The sequence below is a fragment of the Rattus norvegicus genome, chromosome 18 (assembly GCF_021556685.1).
Source record: "Rattus norvegicus strain SHRSP/BbbUtx chromosome 18, alternate assembly SHRSP_T2T, whole genome shotgun sequence".
In the NCBI taxonomy this organism is placed as follows: Eukaryota; Metazoa; Chordata; class Mammalia; order Rodentia; family Muridae; genus Rattus; species Rattus norvegicus.
The window spans coordinates 73,185,777-73,202,379 of record NC_141551.1 but is presented as its reverse complement, the minus strand read 5'-3'; the positions used below and the strand labels follow the sequence as shown (position 1 = coordinate 73,202,379).

At 43.9% G+C, this 16,603-nt stretch overlaps 1 protein-coding gene and 1 long non-coding RNA gene across 5 annotated transcripts in view; one reads left to right on the top strand and one right to left on the bottom strand.

Annotated features, from left to right (window-relative positions):
• LOC147999885 (uncharacterized) overlaps positions 1-6,326 on the bottom strand; it is a 39,414-nt gene extending 33,088 nt beyond the window's left edge. The window contains exon 1 of the long non-coding RNA XR_015643081.1: positions 6,231-6,326. This is a non-coding gene — a long non-coding RNA (uncharacterized LOC147999885). The remainder of the gene's footprint in view (positions 1-6,230) is intronic.
• Ark2n (arkadia (RNF111) N-terminal like PKA signaling regulator 2N) overlaps positions 1-16,603 on the top strand; it is an 83,809-nt gene that overhangs the window by 58,584 nt on the left and 8,622 nt on the right. For 2 of the 4 annotated variants that reach the window (XM_087592711.1, NM_001107374.2), the window contains 2 exon segments: positions 576-743; positions 12,156-12,282. In XM_087592711.1, the coding sequence (XP_087448837.1) occupies positions 576-743; positions 12,156-12,282 (295 nt within the window). 4 annotated transcript variants of the gene reach the window in all.

Sequence of the window (16,603 nt, the reverse complement as noted above, 5' to 3'; positions counted from 1 at the left end):
CCTGAGAGTGGGTTTTGAGGTATTGTCCTTTTGTAGAGTGTTGTGAAGTGTGTAACATCCCTGTTACTGTCAAAAGGACCTCATTGGAGGTAAATAAGTTAGTGGGCCAGGGCTCTCGTGCCAACTTTGTTTAGTGAATAAAAAATGTACATGTGATTTTCCTCTACTAGGATCTTTTAGTATTACCTACTAAATGATTCATTTTCCTAAAGCCATTAAGTTAGATTTCAACAGGTGACTGCAGTTTACCCCTCCCCCCGTTTTTTGTGGCGTCATCGCCTTTTCTAAATCTGTTGCTGTTTAGAAATAAGTCAGTGTTACATTGTTCAGTACTGTCTTGTCTTCTGTTCTTCATAGTAAGTAATGCCCCTTTCCTCTTTCCAAAATGTGTCCCTCATCCTTATAGACTTGGGTTATCTTTTCTACTTCAGCATCATGTTCAAAAGCATAAAGTCAGCATCTAATCAGATGCAGTGGTAGTTAAGGCGACTGGTGTTTAGTGGCTCTTAATTAGTTGGAGAGGTATTTCTTACCCCACAAGCTAGATACAAGTATACATTTTTTTTCCTCCCTAGATGGACCTCCAGTTGTAGCTCATTATGATATGTCTGACACCAGCTCTGACCCAGAAGTGATAAATGTGGACAATTTATTGGCGGCTGCAGTAGTCCAAGAGCACAGTAATTCAGTAGGCGGCCAGGACACAGGAGCTACCTGGAGGACCAGCGAGCTTCTAGAGGCAGGTTGGTCTCCCTACCCTTCTCTAATGACACGGGATGCATGAGCCCTACCAACCATTTCTTCTGGTGGGAGACCCTGCTGAGGAGAGCAGGTCTCAGACCACCTGTCATTGAATGCTTGCAACTGTCCAGGCTTCCCTGTCTAACAAGAGATTTGAGCAGCATGTCGTGTTACTGCTTAACCAGAAGGAAGCAAATAAAAACATAAATGCAGGCAGGAGTGTAAGTTCCAGGAGGCAGTCTCTTGGGTGAAAGACGCTTGTGTGAAAAAGCAGCCCAGATGGCTCCTCTGCCTGTTCTTTCCCTGCCTTACCCGCCCGCCCGCCTTGCTGCTTCTTCGGAGGGGCTGTGGACACCTCTGTGCGAGCTTCCTCATCTGTGGGGCTGTCCCTTTTAACCCCTCCCCCGTAAGTTCGTTCGCACTCCCCTTTCACAAGCCCTTCTTTCACTTTCTGCCTCCATCGTTTCAGGGGGAGTCTCCTTGTTTTGTGTCCTATTATTTTAGGTCTCTGACACTCTTAAAGCTCTTAGAAAGAACCCCACTGCCTATCAGAAGACTTGTCAGCGTGCCTCCAGCTTCACTTTCTTTCTCAAATTCTCTCTTTCATTTGAGCTTTTCAAAAGGATTAGTCCTTAAGTTTAAGATAAAAGGGAAAGAAACCTTTAGAAAAAAACTTTTTATTCAGTATATGTTTTCTTTGTTGCTTTCAAAGGATTATGTTCATTGGTTTAAAGCATCGGTTTGGTAGTTTAGTGATTAACTAAAGTATTACTTTTATGGGAAGTTTTATAATACTAGTTTTCTGCATAAAAACAGTGCCAGTGGTCATTGTCCTGAATTCTTTCTTGCACCGTCTTTGATGAACATTGAAGAAGAATGACTTACTGACCTTCTGATTCACTTTTCTGTCTGATTTGGAAGTTAGATTTAGTTTTAGTTTTGATCTTGGACCAGTTGTTTTTCTTCTGGATTTTTATTTTTATATGTATAAATACTTAATTTGCCCAACAAGAGTTTTTAAGGATTTATTAGTATTCTATATCAGTACTATGAAAAGAAATAGTAGTTTAAAATGAAAAATACTGGGCACGCTTTGTAACATGTTCCCAAAGCTGTGTGATTTAGTTTGTTCTATCTACTACACAGTTTGTTTTTTCCTGTGCATGGCTGAAGAAGTAATCTGTTCCATCTCAGTTTTATTTCCCTGCCTTCCTAATTATGTCATTACATAGAGACCATTTCTAGTAAATTCTTGGGGGATAAAAACAAACAATCCCCAGCGTGTTCTTTTAAAAAAAAATTAGTCAAGTGTGTGGTGGTGGTGCATGCCTTTAATACCAGCATTCTGGGGGCAGAGGTGGGAGAAACCTTGAGTTCAAGGGCATCCTGATCTACAAAGCAAGTTCCAGGAAAGCCAGGGTCACATAGAGAAACCCTATTTCATAAAACCAAAACCAAACCACACCAAAAGCCCCTAAAGGAATAGCTAAATCTTTATTTTATGGGTGTGTGTGCCTGCTTCTCTGTATGTGCACCTTGTACACGCATTATCTGTAGAGGCCAGGACAGGTTATCGTTCCTGGAAGTGGAGTTCCAGGTGATCGTGAGCCACTGTGTAGGCGTTAGGAGCTGCGGCGGTGTCTCCTCTGTGAGAACAGCAACCACTCCTAAACATGGGGCCGTCTCTTGAACCCAGTGTTAACGTCTGTGCACCACTTACATGTCTGGTGCCAAAAGATGGCATTAGATTCTGTGGAGCTGGTACACAGATAGTTGTGACCCACCACGTGTGTGCTGGGAATCAAGCTTGGATCCTCTGGAGGAGGAACTGGTGCTGATGACCTCTGAGCCATCTCTCTAGCCTATGTAATTTTTCCCCCATTTTTTGAGACAGTAGTTCTCTAACAGCCCTAGTTGTCCTGGAACTCCCTTTGTAGACCAGGCTGGCCTTGAACCCACAGAGATCTTCCTGTCTCTGTCTTCCGAATACAGAGACATGTACTACCACACCCAGCTTCCCATGTAATTCTTAATATAGAAAATTTTTGATCTACAGAAAACCAATCAGTTTCTATATAGGGTAGTGTTTACATTTTCAGATTTAGGCATAATCACACTGTAGAGTGTTTGTGAGGGAATTTATTCCAGAACCTTTGGATTATAAAATAAAACAAAACAAAAAACAGCACAGGGGCTAGGCCTGTAATCCCAGCATTTGGCAGGCCGAAATAAGAAAGTCACTTGGAGTTTAAGGCTAGTGTAGGCTACAGAGTAAATTCAGGTTAACTTGGGCCAGAGTGAGATTCTGTTTGACAAAACAAAATCCAAGTCTATAGGAAAGAACAAGCCCCTGGTATAAAGTGGTCTAATGGATGTGTGTAATTTACACACATCTTTTTCTTCCAGTTGTCCTTGGATCACTAACAAGCTCTCACCATTGTGCTGTATGTTATTTGGGGGACGTGACAAAGAGACCATGTTTAGTTCAAGTACAGTTTTTCTCCCTCAGTATTTTCCATTCATAGTTGGTGGACATTTTGAATGTGGAACCATGGATGTGGAGGGTTCACTGTAAATTTTACCTTGCTTATTTAAAACATGATCGTCGTGTGCCTACTACATCCTTTTTAACAAACACAGCGTGTTGGCAATGTGAGGGAGAAAGCCAAGTGGCTTCAGCTCTGCTGCTTCTGCTCCTCTCAAAGCTGTCCTAAAATTTGGTATTTAATGCTCGGCATTTCTGTGTATTTCCTTATGTACTTAGTTTGTTAATTAGTTATTAGTTCAAATGCACACCTACTTTAGAATTGTTATTGATTTGCAGACAGTCATGTGAAATTTTGTTCTTTCAGTTAAATGTTCTTCATGAGCTGTGAACTCGCTAAGCCTGAGTCTGGCTCATTGGTTTCTTTTTTCATCGCTGTTTAGCATTCTATCGAGCATATCACAACTTACTCTCTTCCTGAACATTTGGAGTTCTGCTTTAAATGATGCTGCTGTTAACATTTTTCACATGCACATAATTTATTTAAATTATAACACACAGAGTATGTGTGCACGTTGGGCCATAATCTTTAGCTACAATTACTGCTAGTCAGTAGCTCCCATGCCATTTTCTTGTGAAGCGATTTAATCTCTTTCGAAGTCATTTCCCCCAGACCTGTCGGTCTAGGTAGCTAGTGAATAATGAACACAACTGAGTGCTGTGGTTTGCAGTAGGGATCATTGTATGGGTCTAAGTAGGAGCCATAAAAATTAACAGGAGTCATGATCGTAGGCCTAGTTTTGGCACTTCCTCTGTTCTGACTTTTGGATGTAAGTTAAATGTTCAGTGGTAATCTGGTATCCCTGTTACACAGATAAAGAGAGTTCTAGTTAACTGAGCAGACTCTTCATTTGTTCACTTTAATAATAGAGTCTCAGCTCAAGTCCACAGCCCTGATGTGTTTAGGGTCATGTGATTAACCGTCGGTGACAGAGCAGCGGGCAGAGGCAAAGTACACAAGCCAGCCAGAGATAAATATATAAATAGGGGGCAGAGGCAAGCGAGCTCTAGGAGTTTGAGGCCAGCCTGCTCTACACAGTGAGTTCCAGGACAGCTAGGGCTGTTGTTACAAAGAGAAAGCCTGTCTGCAGAAACTTAAACAAACAAGTAAATAGTCAGCACTTAATATGTTAGTTTTGACCTAGGCAAAAGAGTTGAGTGACAGGCAGATTTTAAAAACTAATTTGAAATCAGGGCAAACACTGGTCAGCAAAAGATGCACATTTTTAACCTTTTGCCGTGCGTTTGCTGTTTTTTTCCTTTGTTTGAATTGCTGTATAGGCTGCTTCCGAGCCAGCAGTCACGAAGTGAGGCCGTTGGTCAGTTGTATAAAGCAGGAGTGCTCGCCACTGCTGTGCTAAAAAGCGGTGGTGCTCAAATAGACTGAGTAAGGATGATTGCTGTGCTCTGAGTTTGAGGCGAGCTTGGGATACAGAGTAAGATCCTGAAACAGAGCAACCCAACAATAAAATTTTAGTTGGAGTTCAAAGAAGAAGTCTGAGGTACTCTTGAGTCTCAGTAGCCCAGGTTGGCCTCACACTTGGAGTCCTGGAGATCAGGTCCCGGTACAGGACTATAAGTATTACCGGGTAGCTTGCTTTTAGACTACAGGCTTGGATTGCTTGGTTTTGAGACAGCATCTTGTATAGTCCAGGCTGACCTTGAACTCATGGTCCTCTCGCCTCCCTCCACCAAGTACTGGGATTATAGGCACATGACACTGTATGTGGCTTTCACTGCAATTTTTATGGCCACAGTTGCATAAGTTGTTAAAATTGTTTAGGTATAATGCTCTGAAAGTAGTATATAAATTACGGCTTTTAGATTTATGATGAATAAAGTTACAATAATCTGAAATACTAGCTGTTTTCCTCTTTAAAGATATTATAAAAAAACATGTGGCATAGTTATTTGTCTTTTTTCCTTTATTTATTTTTTTTTTTAAGGAAATAAAGCTAATGTAATAATGTTCCTGTTGCCGGCTGTAATGGGGCCTTGAACACAGGGTCAGGGTGAGGGGGGCGGCCTAGTAACAATTAATATTCAAGAATATGGATAGATCACAGATTCCCACCGCAGAGTTAAATTGTAGCTTGGAAGCCTTGTGCTAGAACTGGGCACAGAAGTAGTAAGAGTAGTCATTTCTGTGGTGCTGTGTCTGGGTAATTACAGTTTTAGAGCATGCGTGATGAAGGAGGGAGAGATTGGCAGCAGCACTGACTTCTGGTTTTCTCTGTAAGTTAGGGTTAATTCGTTTGCTTCCTTATCTTTGGGACTTGGGCAGACTGAGAGTCCTGTAAGTCTGTGCGTGTGACTCTGAGTGCCTCTTTGGGCACAATTCCTTCCTCCTTACTGAGCCATTTATTTTACGGTGTCTGGGAACACAGATGAGCATCCACCAGAGCTGGTATGCAGGTGGGAAGAGAGGAGAGGCTACTCCAGTAATGATCATGAATGAATGAGCCTGTCAGGGGTCAGTGTGTGGCAGTGGAAGTGTCCCTGGAAAAAACAGGCTGCAGGTACTGGAGGGTGAAGGGCTGTTTGACCAGTCTCCAAGTTGGGAAATGGGTTAGGAGCAACTTCCCTTCCAGAGGAGTGGGGCAGGGGCAGTGTTGCGTGCAGTAATCACAGAACAAGTACACGCTATGGCCTGCGGCCTCCCGCCCCCGTGGCTAACCCCATGCGGCATCTGCCCACCGGTTTGGAACCACTCAACTTTCCCAGTCATCCACCACCTGTGGCTAGCTGTCACAAATCCCTGTAACACAGTAGAATCAAAACTCTAGAGGATTGTAATTTATCAGTTTTATATCAGTAAGTTCTCAACCCACAAAACACCCACACAAAGAACTCAAAACTCAATTGACATTGATACAAGCTGCCTGCCTATACTGAACAAATTACCCTACATTATTTTATGCTCTTCTATGATATGCATAGCTACCTGAGGCTGTTTAAAGTCACGTGGATCGGGTTCATCCTCTTCTTCCTCCATCTTCTCTGTCCTTCTGTCCTCTCTGTCCCTCTCTGTCCCATCTCTAAAACTCTCAGCCCGCCTTCCTTTTTCACTGCCCAATCACAGACTGCAATCTTCTATTTCTCCTGTCCTCTCCTGTGCATTGACAGCAGCCCACAGGGCAGCAGTGGGGTTGTTGGCAGGTGAATTGTGGGTGGCCACACACAGCAGAGCGAGAGTGGAGTCTCAGCAGAGAACCTGGATGGTGGGGTCCAGCTTTTCTGTGGAAGCGGAAGAGGACACGACAGTGCTGGCCTCTCCTGATCGTGTCTTTTGCAACCAGGGCCCTCTTGGGTTCTGTCACAGTCTGTGGTATCCTTTCTGACTCAGCCTTTCTCTGGCTGGGGTCACAGACGTGTGTCACCACTCCAGATTTGCCCTAAGGGCTTTTCTGTACTCTTGTTACTGTTACTTTGTTAGGTCTGGCCGCGGGGCTCCCTGGCTCGCGTCCTCAGCTGGTGGGTAGGGTTGTGTGTTCAGCTCCTAGTATTATCTAGTTAGCCTGTGTCTACACTGCTGAAGCTAACTGGAGACAGTTACACAGTTGCAGTAAGGGTCACTTCATTTCCCTAAATCTGCAGTCTTACCTTGACTCTCAGGGTCTGCTTTCCTTAGGAGTATTTTCCCTTTTCCCAGAATGACGACTGCATTCCGTTTCTAACCCATTTCTCTCGTCCTTGTCTGCATTGAGCAGACATCGTGTGTATCAGCTGCCTATTAGCTCTATCCCTTCCCTTCCCTAAATCCAACCTGCTCTGCCCCATCCTTAACAGGGACGTGTGTGCTCTCCTTCCAACCCACCTCGTGCTTAGCACCGTCTTAGCTCCTCCCTCCATTCTGCCCTTTGCAGTTTGTCTTTCCCGATTGCTCTCAGCTTGTTTTTCCGAATCTCCCATCATTCTGAGGCTTTGCTTCCCAAGGTCAACTTGTTGTCGACTCCGAAGGTCTCTACTTATTCTCATATGTTCCCCCATCAGAGAAAACAGATTGAGAAACATTGAGAAAGAACTCCCAAGAGTGGGAGGTGCTCCAAGTGAATAATCCTCCTTCTCACTTCCTAGCAGAGCCCTGTCTTCCATGTCTTTTGTTGTTGTTTTTATTTTCCCATTGACCCCCTTTTTAGTGCCGTCTCTTAGGTAGTGGTGGTCATCAGGGTTCTGTTCTTCCCCTCCCATGACCCTTCTCTCTGGGCTGCTATGTTTTTATCAGTCTGTTTTTCTCTAGATCTCCGAGTCAAAGAGGTTTTGAACAGCACCTCCACCTATCTGTCTTCTATCTGAGAGTTATGTACATAGGGACCCCCAGCCTTCGTTGTCTCTGTTGAGGTCCCTAGAGCAGCAGTGGGCATCCCTTCAACCTCCTGTGTCCTTTCACATAGCGGATCCCAGCATCACGGGAGCATTTCCCACTCAGCACCTTTCCCAGGAAGATGCAGCCGAGTGGCTGGTTCCATTGTCTGCCATTTCCCATCCTGATCTCAATTGGAGATCTATACTCCAAAAGGGAGTCTTTCAAATACAAACCTAACTTATGTCACTCTGTCTTTCAGTAATTTCTCACTTTTCAAGATCAAAGCCAGACTCTTACCTGTGATTTCTCAACTTGGCCAATGTTGTCAACCTTGTTTCTATTTTAGCTCTCAACAAACTTTTAGACCCTAAAGGGTGACAGTGTTCCTTGTGGTACTTTCCCTCTTACCTGTGCCCAACCTTCCCTGGGTGCTGAGCTTCTCTGATGAGACTTCAGTCTGGGGAATGGGAATGTTCTGTGTTTCCATGCAGTACTTGACAGATAGCCCAGGCTGGCTCCCAGGTACTAGGATTACAGACAAGTGCTTTCCTCTGGCTCCCAGGCTCCCTGCCTTCCTCATAGGGCACTCTTTTGGAGCTATGACTGTTTTATTGTCTCTGAGTGAGTTACAGACTTGTTGTAGTGCCTGTGTGCCTTGTGTCCTGTAGTATTCCTCCTACCTAGTGTAATGTATACCATGCCACGAATAACGTACTTGTAATTATAGGAGCTCACAGGTAATTAAACAGTAAAATGTACTTGAGTTATTGATTATAGACTTGTTGAAAGTTGAGATGAGGGAGGTTGCCGGGTTTCGCTTGTCTCATGTTCCTCCCCCATGGTGCAGCTGGAGCTGTGTGCATAGTGACAATCATAACTAAAGCATCAGGCCACAAGTGGATAGAACACTTGGTCACACCAAAGTTTTAAGACAGAATGAGGATCTAGCTTTACCATTTCTCGGCTTTGCCAAGTCCTGTTTAAACAATATCCTAGATTTAACAAAACCGGGTGCTGTATAGTGAATATTTGTTTCAAAGATTAGTGCCTGTTGTCAGTGCCAGCACATGAAATCCAAACTGTGTTACAGACCCATGCAGACTGTAATGTAGTCTCAGTCACTTGTTCTTTCTAGTGATTAAGAATTGATTTCTCGGGGCTGGGGATTTAGCTCAGTGGTAGAGCGCTTACCTAGGAAGCGCAAGGCCCTGGGTTCGATCCCCAGCTCCGAAAAAAAAGAACCAAAAAAAAAAAAAAAAAAAAAAAAGAATTGATTTCTCTATATGTATGTGAGCACAGGTGGGAGGAGAGGTAGGTTCTGTCTTTCCACCATGTGGATCCAGGGATCAAACTCAGGCAGTCAGGCATGTCCATAAGAGCCTTTACCCACCGGCCATCTCACTAACCTTTAAACTTGCCAGGTTTCGCTTTTCTCATGTACGTCCTTTTCTGTCTTTTAAAAAAATTCTTCTCTCATACAAAATATCCCGACCTCCATTCTTCCCAGTCCCCACTTCTTCTCCCAGATCCACTGCTCAATCGTTTCCTTCAGAGAAGAGTGGGCCTCCAAGGATATCAACTGAACACAGCATAACAAATTACTATAGGACTAGGCACAAAGCCCCATATCAGGGATGGGAGAAGCCACCCAGTAGGAGGAAAAGGGTCCCCAGGGCAGGCAAGGGTCAGACACAGCCTCACTTTAGGAGTCCCATAGAAACACCAAGCTAACAACCACACTACTTGCAGATGACATAGTGCAGACACATGCAGTCTTTGGGCCCCCATAAGCCCAGCCTAGTTGATTCTGTGGGTTCTGTTCTTCTGGTGTCCTTGACCCCTTTGGCTCCTACCATCCTTCCTCCCCTTCTTCCACGGGGTTCCCCGGGTTTAGCATGAAGGAATCTGATGGAGACTTCTAATTTGGATTCTCTCTGCACCTAATGTTTGGCTGAGGGTCTCTTCATCTGCTTGCACGTACTCCATCAGCTACCAGAGGAAGCCTCTGATGAGTATTGGACTAGGCAGTGATCAATGAGTATAGCAGAATATCATTAGAAGTCATTTTATTGTTTTTTTTCTATCCTAGGTTTATTGAAGAAAAGTAGATTTAAAAATAGCATTAAACAATAAGCACTAACAATATCAAACTGGACTCCTTTGACAGTGTTTTTTTTACTGTTGATACATTTTTATAATAGTATGTATTATATTTTAAATGTTATGTGTATCTGTTCCCAAGTTGATGTTAGCACTGTAGTGCTCATTGTTGACTGTGGTAATATTTAACTTATGTAGGTCCTTTCCTCTTGGAGAGAAGTCTCCAAGATGGGTTTGCAGGGGTAGAGGTTGCAAGTAAGCACTGTAAGCTTTTGATGGGGCTGCCTGTGCTTTCCCATCGCGATCTGTGCTCTGAAGAGGTTGATGGGAGTGAAAACACAGGACTTCTCAGTGATACTTGCAGATGTACCGAAGCACGTGACAGGAGGGAGAGTGATCTGTCTGTAAAGTCCTCCTTTCATTGGTCTCATTTGTATAAAGTTTCAGTAAAAATTTTGATAAGTATAGAATATTCAATAATTTTTTTTTTTTGCTGGGGGGGAGGTAGGGAGTTTCAAGACAGGGGTTCTCTGTGTAGCCCTTGCTGTTCTGGAACTCACTGTAGACCAGATCTCTAATTCAGAGATCCATTTGCCTCTACCTCGGGTGCTAAGATTAAAGGCATGCACTATAACCATCTGGCTTGATAGCATATTTAAATGCAAGTATCTCTTAAAGAATAAACAAAATTTTATGTTAACTGCAACTGTGCTAATTTGTAGGAATAAGAGTGTGTGTGTGTGTGTGTGTGTATGGTGTATGTATGTGTGTGTGGTATGTATGTGTGTGTGTGTGTGTGTGTGTGTGTGTGTGTGTGTGTGAGAGAGAGAGAGAGAGAGAGAGAGAGAGAGAGAGAGAGAGAGAGAGAGAGAGAAAATGAGAACACAATTACACAATTTCTGGGAATCTATTCCTCCTTCCATTGTATTCCTGGGGACTGAACTCAGGTTGTCTAGCTTGTGGGATAAATGCTTTTAGCACCGAACTTTATTGCTGGCCATCTAGGAATTTAAAGTTCAGTTAAGATTGTATATTTAAGAACTGGAGACGTAGCTGAATTATTTTCACTCATACATGGATTGTTCTTAGAGCCATGTGTTTTGATTTGATGTTGTGCCATTAACCTTTCTGTCAGCTCTGTGACATTAGAAGCGTTTTATTGTACCATGTAATGAATAGTTTATGGAGAGGCCCGTGAAGAAGTCCTTTGTATCTGAGAGCCTTGAACAGGTTTCTGTCTCCAGCGCTTGTGGCTTGTCATGTCTAATGAGAGTTGTCAGCAGTGCGCAGCTTATGTTTCAGTCATGCAAATCCCAACGCTCCTTCTGCCTCTTGTCTTTGCTTTTGTATGGATTTGGGGATCAGACTCTGCCAGCTCGTCCTTCCTTGAGAGGGAAAAAACATGTTAAGTCTTTCACAAAACATACCGGTATAAATATTGTATTAATTTGGTTACTTTATTCTGTGTATGCCTATGCAGATTTTTGATTTAGAATTTTGTTCTATGATGATAAGCAGAGGAGAACTACCCCATTGACCTGGGTGGTTATGCAGGTCATTAAAAGTGGACATTACGGGGCAAAATGTAAGAGTGATACACACACACACACAGAGTTTGTATATGAGTGATACACACACATATATACAGTTTATGTATAGATATTTAGATAGATTGCTAGTCAAAGTGTTTAGCTTTTGTTCTAAGGAGCAGAAGTGTAGAATAAAAAGACTTTGAGTCTCTTACATGAAAGCACAGCTACATGCCATGCCCATACATTATATTTCTCTTTTAAAGATACTGGTTTTATTTTTAATATATGATGTGTGTATGGGCATGTATATATGAGTTCAGGGTCCTGTAGAGGCCAGAGGAGAGGGTCAGGTTTCTTGGAACTAGAGTTGCAGGCTGTTGTGAGCTGCTGATGTGGGTGCTGGGAACTGAATGTGGGTTCTGTGGAAGAGCTGCACATGCTCTCAACATTAACTGCTGGGCTGCTCTCCAGCCCTTTATATTCCCTTTTCACTCAGTTTGTTTTCAAATGGCAGAGGGTCTAAGGAGATGGCTGAGTGGTGGGGGGCAGTACTTAGCATCCAAGTGTGAAGAATGGAGTTCAGAATCCCAGTCACCTGCCTGTAACCCCAGCCCACAGTGGAGACAGCTGGCTGTAAGACTGGCCAGATCGCTGAGCTCTGAAGTCAGCCTGGGGTCTGCACACGTATGCCCACACATGTGTACACACACACACACACACACACACACACACACACACACACACACACACAGGAAAAATGGAGAAGGAAGAAAACAAAAAAATAACAGTTGTGTCTCCCCTGCTTATTTGACATGATGATGGTTTTGCTGTGACTAACTTGCTTTAAATCTAGGTGAGTAATTTGTCAGTGAGCTGTCTCTGTCTAAAGAGATCAAACGGTTTTGTTTCTTTCTCTCCTTCTCCCTCTCAGGTCATTTGGATCCAGGATTCCTAGCAAGTGACAAAACGTCGGTTGGCAGCGCACCGCTTAATGAAGAGATTAACATCGCCTCTTCAGACAGCGAAGTGGAGATTGTGGGTGTCCAGGAGCATGCAAGGTGGGCTAGTGACTGGTATCTTGGTACTTTAAATTGTCACCTTATTTAAATCAGAAAAATAAGCGATAAAAATGGTATAGCTCTTAGCCTGGCTGCAGCCTTCTTTGGGTTAATAAATACTTTTTGTATCTCATATGCTTGCATATAAAGAACAGATTACTCAGGGCTAGAGAATTGGCTTGGTAATTAAGAGCACTTGCTGCTCTAGTAGAGATCCAGGGTTCTGTTTGCAGCCCCTGTGTGGCTGCTCACTGTTACCTCCAGTTCCAGTGAACTAATGCCCCTTCCAACCTCAGCAGGCACCCCCCCCCCACACACACACACGCAGGCATGAGAAACATGCATATGCATAAACTAAGACACACAGACAGAACATGCCAGTCGGGTGTGTGTAAACTACCGCTGGTTTAACCCCCTTTAAGCAAATGTCTCGGTAACAAAACAGCTGGCTCTTAAGAAACAAAGTATCTGCGTGCTGTTCTGCCTCCTCTCTCCTGGGGCTTGCTTGCTTGTTTGTTTGTTTGTTTGTTTGTTTTGTCTTTTCTTTACTTTGAAATAGAGCAAAGAACTGGGGAACATGCATCTGACACCATACTTCTTGCTGGTTTAGAACAGAAAATATCTGTGAAACATTGTGCTCCATTAGGAAGGTAGTTTTTGTAAAGTTTGGTGTTCTTTAAGGTAGGAGTTAGCAAACTGTTCCAGGCCAAGCCTGTCCTGCCACAGCCCTTTGTATGTATTGAGAGCTAAGAGTAGCTCTTACATCTTTAGTTTAAAGTTGTAGTGTGTGTGATTATGTCTGGGTGGGTGTACTCGTATGTGAGTGCAGGTGACTGTGGAAGCCAGAAGCACTGGGCTCTTCGGACCTGGAGTAACAGGGTTAGAGAGTGCCGAGCTGCTCACGTCAATGCTTGGAGTTGAACTCAGCTCTCTGAAGACCACTCTGTGTTCTTAACTGTTAACCTGTGTCATCTTTAGTCCTTTTACATTTTAAAATAATTAGGCAGGAATGATTTTACGACATGTTAAATTTTTAAGAAATTCATAAAATTATCCCAGTAGAGTTATTGTTAGTTCATTTTGCATGTAAGATGTGGCTGCTTTTTGCCCTGCAGCCACAGAGGTGAGCATTTGAGCAGACCGTATACCTCAAGGCTGAAGATATTTGGCCTTTGGCAAAAAAAAAAAAAAAAAAATTGCCTTTTTTCTCTTCTTTTTGAGACAGGAGGTCTTTATGGCTGTCCTTGGCTTAGAACTTACAGAGATCCATCTGCCTCTGCCTCCAGTGCTCTGGAATTAAGGTGTGTGCCACCACCACACCTGACTCCCTTTTAAATGCTTGCTTGTACGGCTGGGGCTGTAACTTAGCAGTAGAGAGCTAGGCTACGTACATGTGCTGCTCCCAGGCACCAGTCTTCTGTCTGTCTCATTTTTATTTTTTAAATAGTTGTTTGTAGTCCTCTGAATGTATTTTTTTTTGTCTTAATACATTTATATAAAAACCAAGAATTTACATTTTGAATCTGTGTATTCCGTCTATCAAAACCAGTATTTCTCTCCAAGGAGTAAGTTCTATGTGTGTGTTTTAATAAAGAAGCACATAACAATTACCATCTTTGTTTAAGAACGCCTGGCTCTTTGTTCTAATTTTATTCTTTTGTTAGTACGTTAATAAATATTTGCCGGTATTTTATGTATAGCTTACGCAAAGACAGAAGTGTAAGTAGCTGTGTGGAGTGCAGTGACTCTCAGGCATCTGAGCTGAGGCACCTGGTCAGGCTTCTTCACCCTTCCTGATGGAGTTTAGAGGGACAGCAGCTCTGCTTCTGTGGACATTGGTCCTGGGTGTCACCGGCCAGTCCTCTGTCAGAAGCCTGCGGACTTCCTTTCTCACTTCTGCTTTCACAGTTGCTTTCCCTGCCTGGGGGAGATGAGGTTTCTACTTTTGTCTTTGTCATTTCTTCTTTTCATGACTTAATAAAAAAATTCCTCATAAATTCTCTTATGAGGAGAATTTTTCCTCTTTTTAATCTGATTTTCTCATTAGATTAGGAAGAAAGAACTACTGATTTTTTTTTCCTCCCCTTATTTAACATGTGTTTGCCATTGGTTTATTTCTTATATTATTTCTTAAAAGACCCTATTCCTTTAAAATTCTGTGTTAGGATCTCCCTCCCTCCCTTCCCTCCTTCCTTCCTTCCTCCCTCCCTCCCTCCCCTCCTCCCTTCTTCCCTCCCTTCCCTCCCTTCCTCCCTCTCTCCCCTCCTCCCTTCCTCCCTCCTTCCTTCCTCCCTCTCTCCCTCCCTCCCTCCCTCCCTCCCTCCCTCCCTTCCTTCCCTCTTCCCTCCTTCCTGTTTTTGGGATTTCAGGTTTCCTGCTATGATACCCTGCTGGCAGATGATGTAGTTACTTCTCCTCTGTCCCTGTCACATCTCCCTGCTTTATTGTTCCTTCTTCTAGGAAATGGCAGATGCCTTCTTTTCAGTTTCTTTGCTCAACTTTTCTTTCATCATGAAATTTCTAGCTTCCTTTAACAACTTTTTAAAAAAGACTTATTCATGTTTTTTATGTGTCTCACCTGCATGTGCGTGTGCATACCACATTCATGTTTAGTGCCTGCCGAGGTCAGGAGGCTTCAGGTCCCTGGAGGTAGGGTTATGGATGGTTGTAAATGAACCCACGTTCTCTGCCAAAGCAACAACTGTTCTCAACTGCTGAGCCCCCCTCTCCACCCCCTTTCTCTCCAGCCCCAGCTCCTGGCCCTACAACCAACGTTTTGGTGTCTGGGATCCGTTTTATCATGAAAAACATTTAATTTAAATTCCAGAGCTTCCTTACCCCTAATTCATTTGTGTGTAGACACCATCTCTGGTCTGCCCTTCTGAACATCAGTATCTGGTCTAGATGAGTGGTTCTCCATCTTTCTAATGCTTTAACACAGGGCTTCCATTGCTGCCTCATAACTAATTCTGCTAATGTTATGACTCCTAATATAATATCTGATGCAGACAGTCCTGTGGTTTTAGGCAACCCCTGTGAAAGGGTCATTCATTTACCCTCAAAGTGTTCACAACTCACAGGCTGAGACCTATAGATGTCTTAGTCAGGGTTTCTATTCCTGCACAAAGCATCATGACCAAGAAGCAAGTGGGGCAGGAAAGGGTTTATTCAGCTTACACTTCCACATTGCTGTTCATCACCAAAGGAAGTCAGGACTGGAACTCAAGCAGGGCAGGAAGCAGGAGCTGATGCAGAGGCCATGGAGGGATGATCCTTACTGACTTACTTCCCCTGGCTTGCTCAGCTTGCTTTCTTATAGAACCCAGGACCACCAACCCAGGGATGGCACCACCCACAATGAGCTGGGTCCTCCCACTCTTGATCACTAATTGAGAAAATGCCTTACAATTGGGTCTCATGGAGGCATTTCCTCAAGGGAGGCTCCTTTCTCTGAGATAACTGCAGCTGTGTCAAGTTGGCACACAGAAGCAGCCAGTACAACAGGTCTAGACTGTCATCTTGTTCTGTACCTATTTTGTGCTATTTCTTCTGTCTGTCTGTCTGTCTGTCTGTCTGTCTGTCTATTTATTTTTACACTCCAGATTTTATTCCCCTCCCGGTCCACTCTGTCTGTTCCACATCCCATACCTCCTTCCCAAACCCTGTCTCCAGGAGGATGTCCCCACCCCATCCACCCCACCAGACCTCTAAATTCCCTTGGGCCTCCAGTCTCTTGAGGTTAGGTGCATCTTCTCTGACTGAACCCAGACCTGGAGTCCTCTGCTGTTATGTGTTGGGGGCCTCGTCTCAGCTGGCGTCTGCTGCCTGGTTGGTGATCCAGTCTGTGAGAGATCTCGGGGAGTCCAGGTTTATTGAGACTGCTTGGGCTATTTCTTGAATGAGTTGTGTGACTGTCTTACCTCCAAGGACCTTTTCTTAGAGGCCTTGCAGCACAAGTTGTGCGTTCTTATCCATTGATTTGAACTGGAGGGAGAAACCGTTTGTGGATTCTGTTTGGAGACTTGACAGGAAAAACTTTGATTTCGAGATTATCTTTTATATTGTCCTTTGGATCCAGCACTGAGGCCTGTGGTCTCACATGACTGCTCTGTTGTTCTAAAAGTAGTTTCTGCAGGGGTCGCTAGGTGAGCTGCACTCCTGCAGGGGATTCAAACTGAGAGGCCCCCAGAGGAGGCTTTCCTGGTGGTCAGAGTTGCTCCTTCGCCTGCCTGCCTCTCATCTAGGAGTTCCTGGTTACAGATCTTGGGTTGCAGTTATGAAGCAGTGAAGCTCCTGGTGAGGTCATCCCTGGGGAACGCCT